Source organism: Oncorhynchus nerka, linkage group LG6, assembly GCF_034236695.1.
Source record: "Oncorhynchus nerka isolate Pitt River linkage group LG6, Oner_Uvic_2.0, whole genome shotgun sequence".
In the NCBI taxonomy this organism is placed as follows: Eukaryota; Metazoa; Chordata; class Actinopteri; order Salmoniformes; family Salmonidae; genus Oncorhynchus; species Oncorhynchus nerka.
Genome location: NC_088401.1, coordinates 34,101,425 through 34,116,732, shown reverse-complemented (window position 1 = coordinate 34,116,732; position 15,308 = coordinate 34,101,425). Strand labels below are relative to the sequence as shown.

Genomic DNA, 15,308 nt, shown 5'->3' with positions numbered 1-15,308 from the left:
TCATAATAGTTGGTGATGGACTCCCCTCTTGTCTGTGTCTTTGAATATACACGCATGCACACACACGCACACAAAGTAGAGCGAGAGGGAGGGTGGGATTATGGCAGATGGGAGGATGATATTATTGTGTTTTTATTTTTTTGAATAGTAGCATTTACAATTCTCATCACTTAACTTTATTCATATGAATAGCTGCTGCTCCCAGGCTCAGACCTAACCCCTGATATGTATATTTAGAGCCAAACATTATTACATAAGGATTTATATAAATCAGACGTTTTGCATGTTCTCTCGTTAGTGAAATGCATAGTCTAATGCTGACCATTTTCACCTTTTCTGTTGTGCCGTACTTATAGCTGTCCGGTTATGATTGAAATCACGTTAAAAGGATGTCTGGACTCATTTGTTTTTGTGTCTGTAAGTGGAATTGGTTTTATTGAATTACATTTCCACCCAATGGCAAATAAATGTGGGTGTCTGTGTATCATTTCTTGTAAGATTTTCCCACACAAAAATACACTTTTTTCTATCTTTTCAACAGACAGGGGGGGAAAACGTGTTTCGACACATAACTTGAACCTCCCATGACGTTTTGACACATCCTGTGATTGAAATGGTCAGATCCCACAAACACCGTTCAAACATTTCACAGCAAACTCATTAAGATGTCCTTCTCAAACTTCAAAACTCCGACACTAAACAGACCTGCTTTATTTCACCAGCATTTTCTTTCATTAAATAGAGGGATGTTCTGTAGGGTTTCAGAGCGGAGATTCTATTTGATATTTGATGTTAAAGAAACAGTGTTTTTACCCAGCCCCCACCCCTCGCCTCCCCTCTCCCTGCACCACACCCACCCTTGACAGAAAGCACACTGATTCATTAGAAGCCTCAGAAAGTCAATAATGGTAATAGTTTCTTTTGCCCGGGGAAGTGGGAGCTTGGCAGAACCACAGAGGGGCTTCTTTTCTGCACTTCACATACATATTTTATTTAAATCGCATTTATATGTGCTAGTTGATCGGAGAAGAGAGAGCAAGATAGACGAGGAAGGGGGAGGGATGCCTGCCTGGTCTCATAGACTAGACGTAACATTGTAAGCGAAAATGTTACGTTAGGTATGGTTATATAGGACAGAAGGTTACTCAAGGCAAAAACGAAAGGAGGGGGTGGGCGTTTAATGTGAGCGTCTAGCAACCCAAAGGTTGCCTGTTTGAATCTCATCACGGACAACTTTAGCATTTTAGCAACTTTGCAGCCACTTTACGTTTGAGCTATTTTGCAACTACTTTGCGTGTTAGACAACCCTTCCCCTAAAACTTAACACTTTAACCTAACTCCTAACCCTAAATTTAACACTTAACCTAAACCTTAAACCCCTAACCCCTAGCCTAGCTAACGTTAGCCAATTAGCCACCTAACTAACGTTAATAACAACAAATTGGAATTTGTAACATATCATACTTATTGCATATCCATAACATGAATTGCAACATGTAACATCATACCAATTGTAATTCATAACATACAGTATAATACGAAATGAGTGAAGGACATCCATAAATGAATACGTATCATACTAATTTGAGTGTCCCGTATTTTCGTTTACTATATTACGTTTAGGTTGGGGAACCTTTCCCTCCCAAGCTCCAAGGCAAGGGGGTGAGGAGGGAGTAATGCAGGCAAATTCTGCACCGAGAAACCAAAAGACGAAGAGACACTCCAAAGGAATCCCGCTCCCTTATTCATGTGAGCAGGAAACGTGGAATTTCTTATCCTTATTATGGAATATGGATTTGCACAAACCTGCTGTACTACAGTGGGCTGCCAACCGAAACCTCCTCCCCTTATCCACTTCACTTTCCCAAATTCTCACTTTTGATTCTTCCTCATATCGGATAAACACACAAGATTTTATGTTCCATAGATCATTTTACATTACATTTAAGTCATTTCGCCTTATCCAGAGCGACTTACAAAATACGTTCACCTTAAGACATCCAGTGGAACAGCCAAAATAGTGCATCTAAATCTTTTAAGGGGGTGAGAAGGATTACTTTATCCTATCCTAGGTATTCCTGAAAGAGGTGGGGTTTCAGGTGTCTCGGAAGGTGGTGATTGACTCCGCTGTCCTGGCGTCGTGAGGAGTTTGTTCCACCATTGGGGGCCAGAGCAGCGAACAGTTTTGACTGGGCTGCGCGGGAACTGTTCCTCAGTGGTAGGGAGGCGAGCAGGCCAGAGGTGGATGAACGCAGTGCCCTTGTTTGGGTGTAGGGCCTGATCAGAGCCTGGAGGTACTGAGTGCCGTTCCCTCACAGCTCCGTAGGCAAGCACCATGGTCTTGTAGCGGATGCGAGCTTCAACTGGAAGCCAGTGGAGAGAGCGGAGGAGCGGGGTGACGTGAGAGAACTTGGGAAGGTTACGGGCTGCGGCGTTCTGGATGAGTTGTAGGGTTTAATGGCACAGGCAGGGAGCCCAGCCAACAGCGAGTTGCTTCCAGACGGGAGATGACAAGTTGGATTTAGGACCTGGGTTCCTGTGTGAGGCAGGGTGGATACTCTGCGGATGTTGTAGAGCATGAACCTACAAGAACGGGCCACCGCCTTGATGTTAGTTGAACGACAGGGTGTTGTCAGGATCACGCCAAGGTTCTTAGCGCTCTGGGAGGAGGACACAATGGAGTTGTCAACCGTGATGGCGAGATCATGGAACGGGCAGTCCTTCCCCGGGAGGAAGAGCAGCTCCGTCTTGCCGAGGTTCAGCTTGAGGTGGTGATCCGTCATCCACACTGATATGTCTGCCAGACATGCAGAGATGCGATTCGCCACCTGGTCATCAGAAGGGGGAAAGGAGAAGATCACAACACTTCCCTCTCCGAAAATACTCCTCCTCACAAAAACGGTTAATGTATGGACTTAATTTAAGAGGGTTCGGTAGTGTACTGACTTAATTTGAAGAGGTTAATATACAGACTTAATTTGACAGGGCTACTGTGCTGACTTCATTTTTGGAGGGTTAGTGTAGTGGATAGCTTGACGTTTAAGTAGCCTGTCAGGGAGGAGGAGAGAAGGAGCAGATGCCGGACCTGAACTATACATTCTCACCCGTCTGTTTCACTACCTGTCTTGAGTGACAGGCACAGGGAGAGGAGGGCTGCTCTGCTGCACGTTGAGCCCACTGATTCAGAACTGAAATATGCATGAGCGTGGATCTGATAGCACTGGCTTTTCTAGTCCCAAAGTCACCCCACAGCAACGTGACAAATGAGGTCTCAACCTCCTGTTTAATCAACAATTACACGTTCACTTTTCACTAACGAGGTGAAATTGCCTCACGTTGTAGCCGCCTGGATACCACTCGATTCCGCTGTGGGCAAGATTGATGTCATTTTGTGTGGCCTAACTCTACCACTTAACTAAACACCCCACGGGACAATTCCTGTTGTTCAATATACCTCTGTGTCACTAGTATTTGTGTCATTAGTATTTCTCCCCTGGTTCTCTTCCGTTGCTAGTTTATTTATTGATTTCCTGTTTGACTGTGTGGTGGCAGTGAGGAGCAAGCAGCCAGGGATTCAAAAATAAATACATTTAAAAAACAGCCGGGCCTTTTAATTTGGGCGCTCTCGCTCGCTTTTGGCAGCCATTACCGTTACATGGATGACCCCGGGCGTGAATTAAGGAAGCCGGCCACATTTGGCAGGAGAGGAGGATAGATAATAAATACACAGAGAACAGAGGGAGGGATGGAGGGATGAGAGCCTACAAAAACCCGACATCCTTCAGGGGCACTCAGGATCCTCCATTAGCAGCGTGCCCATTGCTCCCGTCTCTATATGTACCTGGTTCGTCTCGGGTTGGCGTAGAGAGACACACTCACTCCTGCCTGGCACACACAAACACGCGTTCTATCTCTTTCTCTCCCACACACTCTCTTACTTTCATCAGGGCAGTGAGGGGTAACATACACTACCGTTCAAAAGTTTGGGGTCACTTAGAAATATTTTTGTTAATTTAAAATAACATCAAATTGATCAGAAATACAGTGTAGAGATTGTTATTGTTGTAAATTACTATTGTAGCTGGAATATCTACATAGGCGTACAACCATCACTCCTGTGTTCCAATGGAACGCTGTGTTAGCTAATCCAAGTTTATCATTTTAAAAGGCTAATTGAACATTAGAAAACCCTTTTGCAATTATGTTAGCACAGCTGTAAACTGTTCTTCTGATTAAAGAAGCAATTAAACTGGCCTTTAGACGAGTTGAGTATCTGGAGCTTCAGCATTTGTGGGTTCGATTACAGGCTCAAAATGGCCAGAAACAAATACATTTCTTCTGAAACCTGTCTGGCTATTCTTGTTCTGAGAAATGAAGGCTATTCCATGCGAGAAATTGCCAAGAAACTGAAGATCTCGTACAATGCTGTGTACTACTCCCTCCCTGTGTACTACTGGCCTTCAAGCAGAGTTGTGAAGAAAAAGCCATGTCTCAGACAATGAGAAGAAAAGATTAAGATGGGCAAAAGAACACAGACACTGGACAGAGGAACTCTGCCTAGAAGGCCAGCATCCCGGAGTCGCCTCTTCACTGTTGACGTTGATACTGGTGTTTTGCGGGTACTATTTAATTAAGCTGCCAGTTGAGGATAATGGGCCTCTGTACGCTTATGTAGATATTCCATAAAACATCTTCAGTTTCCAGCTACAATAGTTATTTACAACATTAGCAATGTCCACTGTATTTCTGATCAATTTGATGTTATTTTAATGGAGAAAATGTTTACTTTTCTTTCAAAAACAAGAACATTTCTAAGTGACCCCAAACTTTTGAACGATTGTGTATATAATATGACAAAACAGATTATGCACAGGGGCAGGACGACAGATTGTTTTACCTTGTCAGTTCGGGGATTCAATCCAGCAACCTTTCGTTTACTGGCCCAGCGCTCTAACCACTAGGCTACCTGCCGCCCCAGACCTATCATCCAGCTGGCCCCTCATCGTTAGGTTAGTCATTTAGCGCTAGGGAGCCTCACTAAAATGGGTTTTGGTCAATCAAAACCATCATCTGGGTTTCATATACACATAAGGGATACATATGAATAACATTCTTACTCCTCAATGCTAAAGCCTGTTGTTTAGAATGTTATGCACTTGTTTTAATTAATGTTCAACACAAATGTTTTGATCGCTTTTCATATTCATTGCCAATAGATACAGCATATCCTCTTTTCCCTTCTGCACATGACCTCCTTTGTATTGTTGGATACGGTAGCTAAGTGTCTTTTTGTGTGTGTGTGTGTGTGTGTGTGTCTGTGTGTGTGTGTTTGTGTTGTGTGTGTGTGTGTGTGTGTGTGTGTGTGTGTGTGCGCGCATCATTATGTGAACAGTATGTATGACGGGTTTGGTGTGAAATTAAATAGGGCGGGCGGAGGTTTGGGAGAGATTAAAAACAAAGTTGGCAGAGATTCACGCAATCGCGATGCAACAGTGGCGCAAGGCGAGCGCTTTTCTCATGTTTTGTAAATCAGAACACACTCCAGCATAAATGACTGCTTACGTAACACACAGACCACAGCAGTCTGGTCTGGACAAGCAGCTAGCGCCCTTTAAACACATACCAGCTACAGATCCACACCAACCCGTGAGAAAAAGGATTTGGCATCCAAACACACATGCATGCACACAACACATACACCTACACACACATGCACATACAGACACACACACACCCTCAATGCACAGTCAATACACACGGAAACATACACCATTTTTTAACCCATTGAATCATCGGGTTAAGAAGGTACTTATTCCAATAAAAGTGCTGGAGAGGGGCTGTGAATGGGACTGTTGACTGCTTGACTTGACTCTGTGACATAACACCAGGGGCTGGCTGTGTCTCAGGTGGCACCCTATTCCCTATATAGTGCACTAATTTTGATCAGAGCACTATGGGTTTCCCTATTGCACTATGTCGGGGAAAAGGGTGCCATTTCAGATGCAGCCCATGGACGGAGAACAAGACAGCCAGCTCTCTCTCCCTGACTTCGTCTGTTCACAAGGGAAAGTGTTTCCCATGAAACGCGCAGCGTCGCCCGAAAGCGATAAACTGTAGTTATCTCTCTGCCACGGTAATACAAAGGCATCAAATTAAACTTTGCGTTTTCTTAATGGATTTCATGACGTCGTGCCAAAGTTTGAGTCGGCCGCGATTAGAAGTTTTCCCCGGTTCCTTTGTGCTTTTTTTTCTCCATCCTCTTTACTCTGTGCCATGTTTAATTTCACCTGTGACTGACTCTCTCTCTCCCTTATCTCTCTCTCTCCCTCTTTCTTCTCCTCCTCTCCAGGATATTGAGGACCCAGTCTCTGGAATGGTACTATAACAACTTGAAGAGCCGCTTCAAGAGGTTCGGCAGTGCCAAGGTTCTGAAGACGCTCTACAGGAATCACATAGTGGAGAGAGGAGGCAACTCTGATCTACCAGGTACAGGAAATGTCTCTCTCTTTTGTCTCTTCCATGTACGGAACGGTGGGCGCATCCCAAATGGCACCCTTTTCCCTATATAGTGCAGTACTTTTGACCAGGGCCCGAGAAGTGCACTAAATAGGGAATAGAGTGTAATTTGGGACGCAGCGGGTGTCATTCCTCTAGTGTTGTGTTTTTGATGTGATCGCTCTCTTCTGTATGGCCCACTCTTCAATGACTGCCTGACGTTCTCTGTTGGCTATGACGTCTCATTCATGGATCTCAGTTAGTAACTCAACTACAGGGGGCAAAAGGTCTCGCGTCAAAGAACCACACTCACTCAGTCCCACACGTCACGTGGACATTTATGTGGAGAGAAACTGAACCATTGCCTAACAGACATACACGCCCACGCTTCTCGTTTACACACACTGTCACACACACACACTGTCACACACACACACTGTCACACACACACACACACACACACACACACACACACACACACAGAATTTATTTCAGGACAGGGCTGTGTGTGAGTCACTAATGTTCCCAGACCAGAGAGCAGCAGGAAGCAGGAGAGAGACAACCAAATTCATGGTATAGGTAAGCTAGTCACTGACTCACTGAACCAACTGATATCATGACATTGGTCATGTTTCAAGCCGACTACATTGTGGCCATTGCATTGCATCAACCAATGTTTGTGTGCCACGCCATCGACCGCAGAGTTGGACATCAGACTGCTAAGTCACATTATGGGGTTAGCTCATGTTAACTACCTATCCAGGCGTAGTGTGATCTGGAAGGCAATGTCCAAGCACATCAAGACAGTCGTGAAGAGAACACGCCAAACCTACCCCCTCAGGAGACTGAAAACATTTGGCATGGGTCCTCAGATTCTCAAAAGGTTTCACAGCTGCACCATCGAGAGCATCTTGAAGGGTTGCATCACTGCCTGGTATGGCAACTGCTTGGCCTCCCACCGCAAGGCACTACAGAGGGTAGTGCGTACGGCCCAGTACATCACTGGGGCCAAGCTTCCTGCCATCCAGGACCTCTATAACAGGCGGTGTCAGAGGAAGAGGAAAATTGTCAAAGACTCCAGCCACCCTAATCATAGACTGTTCTCTCTGCTACCGCACGGCAAGCGGTACCGGAGCGCCAAGTCTAGGTCCAAGAGGCTTCTAAACAGCTTCTACACCCAAGCCCTAAGACTGCTGAACAGCTAATACAGCTAATCCTGAACAGCTACCCAGACTATTTGCATCCCCCTACGCTGCTGCTACTCTCTGTTATTATCTATGCATAGCCACTTTAATAACCCTAGTGGTTAGAGCATTGGGCCAGTAACCAAAAGGTTGTTGGATCGAATCCCCGACCCGAGAAGGTAAAAAAAATCTGTCATTCTGCCCCTGAACAAGGCAGTTAACCCATTGTTCCCCGGTAGGCCGTCATTGTGAGTAAGAATTTGTCCTTAACTGACTTGCGTCGTTAAATAAAGGTCAAATAAAAAATGACCTCAATTACCTTGACACCGGTGCCTCCGCACATTGACACATTGACTCTGTACCGGTACCCCCTGTATATAGACCCGCTATTGTTATTTACTGCTGCTACTTAATTATTTGTTATTCTTATCTCTTACTTTTTAAAATGTATTTTCTTAAAACTACATTGTTGGTTAAGGGATTGAAAGTAAGCATTTCACTGTAAGGTCTACTACACCTGTTGTATTCGGCGCATGTGACAGATACAATTTGATTTGATCTGCATTGTAGTCAGCCTGGAATGCAGCCATTTTGTTTGTTTGACCTCACACCCCACTGGACCACAATTCTTTGAGTCAACATCATTTCACCGTACCTTGTTGAAATGATCACGTTCCATCAGCGTTGCATCACTCAATTAATGTTTCTCGACAACTCAAATATCAATCATGACTGGATGTTGATCTGATGTCTGATGCCCAGTGGGATGGTCATGGATGTTAGAGTAACCATTGGGCAACGTTATCTCGTGGTTGTGTGAACGTTATAAAGTTATGTTACATAAGCGTTTATTGTGCCACACACTACCCCATGAAGGCTATGTTGCTTGTGCTGTAAAACATTATCATGCATGCGTTTCGGTAATGGTTATTGTGCTGTCGTGGGAATGTTAGCGTAGCATTGTGCTGTTTGTGTAAACCTAGATAGCATTAAGTAGAGTGTCTTTTTACTGTGTGGTGCTAGCTCTGTCTGACCTTTACCCCCAGGCCACACTGAGGCTAGAGAGCACAGGCCTCTAGGACATGCACACACACGTGCGCACACGTCCCTAGAACAACATCCATCATAGAAGCTCTGCGGCAGTCTTCTTGTAGGTCACACGTGTACATATTTCACTTTCACCGCGTACGACAGACATGGAAGGTACAAATAACAAATACCTCACATTTATGTTCCAGCCATGTTGGAATGAAGGTCACATTATTCTCAAGGGGAAGTGTTGGAGTTAAAGGGATAGTTTGTCCAAATGTTTAATTCCCAGTAAGCAGTCTAGGCCCCCATCTTGCTGGTGTAGAGAAATGTTAGCATTTTGCCATGGCTAATGCTTAGATTTTTTGCTCAAACAATATCAAAACATCAACACAATATGCTTGAGGCATCACTACAGACCTGGTTTCGATCCCAGGCTGTGTTACAGCTGGCCGTGACCGGGAGACCCATGAGGCGGTGCACAATTTTCCCAGCGTCGTCCGGGTTAGGGGAGGGTTGTGTTTGGCAGGGTTGTGTTTCGGAGGACGCATGGCTCTCGACCTTCGCCTCTCCCGAGTCCGTAGGGGAGTTGCAGCGATGGGACAAGACTGTAACTACCAATTGGATATCATGAAATTGGGGAGAAAAAGAGGTAAAAGTAAAATTTTTTTTTAATGTTTTTGGAATGGAAAATCCTCCCTGACTACCTAGCTTTTATTTTGGTGATTGTTAGTTCTCAAATATATGATTATTCCATGATCTGTTCGACATACTTCATAGCTGGTTTTAGTCATTTAAGTTTACACTGAAAGCGTTTTTCCATCTAGATTTTAAAATAAAATATATATTTATACAGTATCATTCAAAAGTTCGGCGTCACATTTTTTGTCCATTTAAAATAACATCAAATTCCAAATCAAAACAAAGTGTATTTGTCACATGCGCCAAATACAACAGGTGTAGGTAGACCTTACAGTGAAATGCTTACTTACAGGCTCTGACCAGCAGTGCAATTTCTAAGAAATGTTTTATTAAAAAAGGGTATTAGGTGAACAATAGGTATGTAAAGAAATAAAAACAACAGTAAGAAGACAGTGAAAAATACCAGTAGCAAGGCTATATACAGTAGTGAGGCTATATACAGTAGAGAGGCTATATACAGTAGTGAGGCTATATACAGTAGAGAGGCTATATACAGTAGAGAGGCTATATACAGTAGTGAGGCTATATACAGTAGATAGGCTATACATAGCAGCTATATACAGAGAGGCTATATACAGTAGAGAGGCTATATACAGTAGCGAGGCTATATACAGTAGAGAGGCTATATACAGTAGAGAGGCTATATACAGTAGAGAGGCTATATACAGTAGAGAGGCTATATACATGCATCAGTTAGTCGGGCTGATTGAGGTAGTATGTACATGTAGACATGGTTAAAGTGACTATGCATATATATATATACTTTTTTTTAACCTTTATTTAACTAGGCAAGTCAGTTAAGAACAAATTATTATATTCAATGATGGCTTTTGAACAGTGGGTTAACTGCCTTTTTCAGGGGCAGAACGACAGATTTTTACCTTGTCAGCTCGGGGATTCAATCTTGTAACCTTTCTGTTACAAGTCCAACACTCTAACCACTAGGCTACCTGCCACTACTGTCTCTGAATAACAGAGAGTAGCAGTAGGGTAAAAGAGGGTTTGGCGGGTGGTGGGTGGCGGGACACAATGCAGATAGCCCGGTTAGCCAATGTGCGGGGGCACTGGTTGGTCGGGCTAATTGAGGTAGTATGTACATGAATGTGTAGTCAAAGTGACTATGCATATGTGATAAACAGAGAGTAGCAGCAGCGTAAAAGAGGGGTTGGGGGGGGCACACAATGCAAATAGTCCGGGTAGCCATTTGATTACCTATTCAGGTGTCTTATGGCTTGTGGGTAAAAACTGTTGAGAAGCCTTTTTGTCCTAGACTTGGCACTCCGGTACCGCTTGCCATGCGGTAGTAGAGGGAACAGTCTATGACTGGGGTCTTTGACAATTTTTAGGGCCTTCCTCTGACACCGCCTGGTGTAAAGGTCTTGGATGGCAGGCAGCTTTGCCTAAGCTGATCAGAAATACAGTGTAGACATTGTTAATATTGTAAATGACTATTGTAGCTGGAAATGTCTGATTTTTTTAATGGAATATCTACATTTATCAGCAACCATCACTCCTGTGTTCAAATGGCACGTTGTGTTAACTAATCCAAGTGTATCATTTTAAAGGCTAATTGATCATTAGAAAACCCTTTTGCAATTGTTAGCACAGCTGAAAACTGTTGTTCTGATTAAAGAAGCAATAAAACTGGCCTTCTTTAGACTAGTTGAGTATCTAGAGCATCAGTATTTGTGGGTTCGATTACAGGCTCAAAATGGCCAGAAACAAAGACCTTTCTTCTGAAACTCGTCAGTCTACTCCAGTTCTGAGAAATGAAGGCTATTCCATGCGAGAAATGGCAAAGAAACTGAAGATCTCGTACAATGCTGTGTACTACTCCCTTCACAGAACAGCACAAACTGTCTCTAATCAGAATAGAAAGAGGAGTGGGAGGCCCCAGTGCACAACTGAGCAAGAGGACAAGTACATTAGAGTGTCTAGTTTGAGAAACAGACGCCTCACAATTCCTCAACTGGCAGCTTCATTAAATAGTACCCGCAAAACACCAGTCTCAATGTCAACAGTGAAGGGGCGACTCCGGGATTCTGGCCATCAAGCAGAGTTGCAAAGAAAAGGCAATATCTGACTGGCCAATAAGAAAAAAAGATTAAGATGGGCAAAAGAACACAGACACTGGAAAGAGGATTTCTGCCTTGAAGGCCAGTATCCCGGAGTCGCCTCTTCACTGTTGCCGTTGAAACTGGTGTTTTGCTTAACACTTATTTGGTTACTATATGATTCCATATGTGTTTTTTTGTAGTTTTGATGTCTTCGCTGTTATTCTAAATTGTAGAAAATAGTAAAAATAAAGAAAATCCCTTGAATGAGCAGGTGTGCATTTTTTGGGGACAAAAATTCAAAAATAAAGTTAGTATTAGCAGACATTTTTGTCCCGCAAAAATGTGTCAAAATCTTGTTCTTCTTACAGGGTAAGGAAACCAATACGCCCTTTTGTAATTTGGGTGAACTATCCTTTAAAAATGGCAATGGAGGTAAAACCTAACCTTCATTCACCTGTGACTTTCAAGTGGGCTGAAAGTGATCTATTACTTTCAAATCATATCTGCTCTTTCTTAAAGAAGTTAGATTTGTCCTCTAGTTTGTCAAAAACTCTTCAACTCAAACCAACAGCTACAGTCAGATAGATTTCACAAATCGCGTTACATTATATAGTTCTTTATGTCAATAAAATGTACCAACTATGAAATAATGGAGCAACGTTGTGTTTGTTTTATAAAGGGAATTATTTCGATAGGCTACATTACTTGAAGGATTCCTTTACATTTTGTATTCAATGTGGGCTCAAAAAATATATTTCTAAAGTAAACATCAACGGCTGTGTCCCAATTCCATTTCAATTCCAGTCAATTCAGAAAATAAACCAAGGGCCTCTTGAGCAGTGCAGCGATCCAAGCCACTACATCGCAGTGTTGCAGCGTCACTACAGCCTGGGGTTCGATCCGGGAGTCCCATAGGGCGGCGCACAATTGGCCCAGCATCGTCCGGATCAGGAGAGGGTTTGGCTGGGGGGGGGCTTTACTTGGCTCATCATGCTCTAGCGACTCCTTGTGGTGGTGCCAGGCGGCTGCAAGAGGACTCGATCGTCAGGCGAAAGGTGTTTCCTCCGACACACAGCCTCCGGATTAAGCGAGCGGGTGTTAAGAAGTGAAGCTTGGCGTGTCATGTTTCAGAGGACGCATTACTCGACCTTTGCCTCTTCCGAGCCCGTTGAGAATTGCAGCGATGAGAGAAAATCGTAATTGGATCGCAATTACAACAACAATTGAAATGGAATTGAACCCAACCCTGATGGACTTTGGTCAAAGATAGGGCACTATATAGGGAATAGGGTGCCATTTGGGACACTCACCAAGCTTCCGGAAGCATACAAAACGTCTTTATCCAGTATTTCTACAGCCTTTTCTACATGGCCTTGACCCATTATGAGTAGTTATTGACAATCTCTTCCCTTTAAATCTGGTATACGAGAAGGGGGAGGGGGGAGCACATTCAGAATGGTGAGGAGGACATTCTCAGGGACAAACGCACGCACATACACAAACGCACTCACACATATGCACGCATGCACACACACAAGAGGAAAATAAAGCCGTAACTCATGCATACTTTGTTTAGAAGAGAACTCGTGTTAACATCCCTTGTCTCAAACACACATGCACACCCCCCACTTCTCCCCATTCGTCCCTCATTCCATCAGCCAGCTAGTCAGTCAGTCAGTACGGTTTGATGCAGTGTGTGTTTCTAACTCTGAAGCTGTATAATCTGCTCAGCTCATCTGAAATGGGAGCCCAGCGGCAGCTAGCAGCTAATCCTATTACCTCCTTGTGTGATGTAAGAGGAGAGGAGGAGAGGGAAGGGCAGGAGAGGAGAGGAGGAGAGGGAAGGGCAGGAGAGGAGGAGAGGGAAGGGCAGGAGAGGAGAGGAGGAGAGGGAAGGGCAGGAGAGGAGAGGAGGAGAGGGAAGGGCAGGAGAGGAGGAGAGGGAAGGGCAGGAGAGGAGAGGAGGAGAGGGAAGGGCAGGAGAGAGGAGGAGAGGAGGGAGGAGGGAAGGGGCAGGAGAGGGAGGGCAGGGAGAGGAGAGGAGGAGAGGGAAGGGCAGGAGAGGAGGGAAGGGCAGGAGAGGAGGGAAGGGCAGGAGAGGAGGGAAGGGCAGGAGAGGAGAGGGAAGGGCAGGAGAGGAGAGGAGGAGAGGGAAGGGCAGGAGAGGAGAGGAGAGGAGGAGAGGGAAGGGAAGGGCAGGAGAGGAGAGGAGGAGAGGGAAGGGCAGGAGAGGAGAGGAGAGGGGATCACAGAGGGACAGCTGGAAAGACAGATTGGGACAGGAGGGCTTTTTTTGGACTGTATGGGGACACACATACATTGGAGCTGATTGGACCAATAGCCATCCAGCAGTCACATGGACACACAGACAGAGTGGAGCTGATTGGACCAACTGCCACCAGTCAGGGGGACACACCGTCACCAGTCAACACAACAGCACTGGAGCTGTGAAACTCCTAATGCTTCAAACAGTGATATAACGGCTGCCATGACTAGTTTCTGTTCCGGTAGACTGACTAAGAAAATACAGTTGCCCTATTCCTGCCATAAGTACCATTATTGGTACTACGGCTAACAGTAGGCCTAATGGCCATGGCGGATACTTTTAACAATATGGTTCAATCAACTCATCCCTTGAAAGGAGCAATCTAGGATTAGTATATCCATTTTAGAAATTGTGTATATATAGCCATAATTTTTTTTTTTACTTATAAAAGCCTCATTCCTCCGCTGTTGTTCTTTGAATTGCAGATTGCCCCTTTAATCCCAGTGTGCTATACAACAGTAATACTCCCTAACTCCACACACTCTAACAGATCAGGCTGATGGGGGGGGGACAATGGCATCTGGATGATGAGATGTTGAGGGCAGATAAAACTGTTCCCACAGCAGGAACTAATCACTCAGAGGACAAAGTGGCCATTGCAACGGAGGGGATTACTAGCCAGCAAGACCAGCAGCGGCACCACCACCCCACCCTGACCGAGCAGCATCGCCACTCTCTTCTCTCCCCCATTATGCTTGCTGAGCAGCAGCCTTAACACTAGCTGTCTGCTAATATTACACAAGGATTACCCCCTCCAACCTCAGGGATTAGGACCATCTAGACTGTGTCCATTGGCTGGCCAGTGGTGGATGAAGAGGGTGTTTGTGTATAAAAGAGATTGTGTGATGGGGTGAGTGAAGTGTGTGTGTGTGTGTGTGTGTGTGTGTGTGTCCGTATGTGTGTGAGTTAGTGAATGGATTACTCATAAAGGGGGGTGTAAGAAAAAGAGATTGTGCATGTGTTTGGGGGGGGGGGGTTATGTAATGTCAAAGACATTGATCTGTCAGTAGCCATCCGTCAGACCTTTTACGAGGTTTAAGGACAAACACACACACCTCTCTCTCACACACAAACACACACACACACACATAGTAGATGACAGAGGCGTTGTCCGTGTCAGAAGAGATTTAACAGTTTGAGAACAGAACAGAAATCCCCTCTTGTCTCAAACCTTAATGGCTGCTGTAACGTCTCATGAGCTGCAGTGCCCCTGGTGGCCAGCATGTTACACTACAGCATCCAGCAGATGGAGGAGTCAGTTGTACTCCCAGTCTGTGCATTTATCTATCTATCTGTCTCTCTATCTATCTATCTATCTATCTATCTATCTATCTATCTATCTATCTATCTATCTATCTATCTATCTCTCTGTGTCTCTGTGTCTCTGTCTGTCTCTCTGTCTCTCTGTCTCTCTGTCTCTCTCTGTCTCTGTCTCTCTCTGTCTCACTGTCTCTCTCTGTCTCACTGTCTCTCTGTCTCACTGTCTCTCTCTCTGTCTCACTGTCTCTCTCTCTC

The 15,308-nt window shown here is 44.7% G+C and overlaps 1 protein-coding gene across 1 annotated transcript in view; it reads left to right on the top strand.

The window, feature by feature from the left end:
• Positions 1–15,308, top strand: part of myripb (myosin VIIA and Rab interacting protein b) — a 218,732-nt gene that overhangs the window by 156,604 nt on the left and 46,820 nt on the right. Inside the window, exon 4 of the mRNA XM_029661502.2 lies at positions 6,350–6,486. Within this exon, the coding sequence (XP_029517362.1) occupies positions 6,350–6,486 (137 nt within the window). The remainder of the gene's footprint in view (positions 1–6,349; positions 6,487–15,308) is intronic.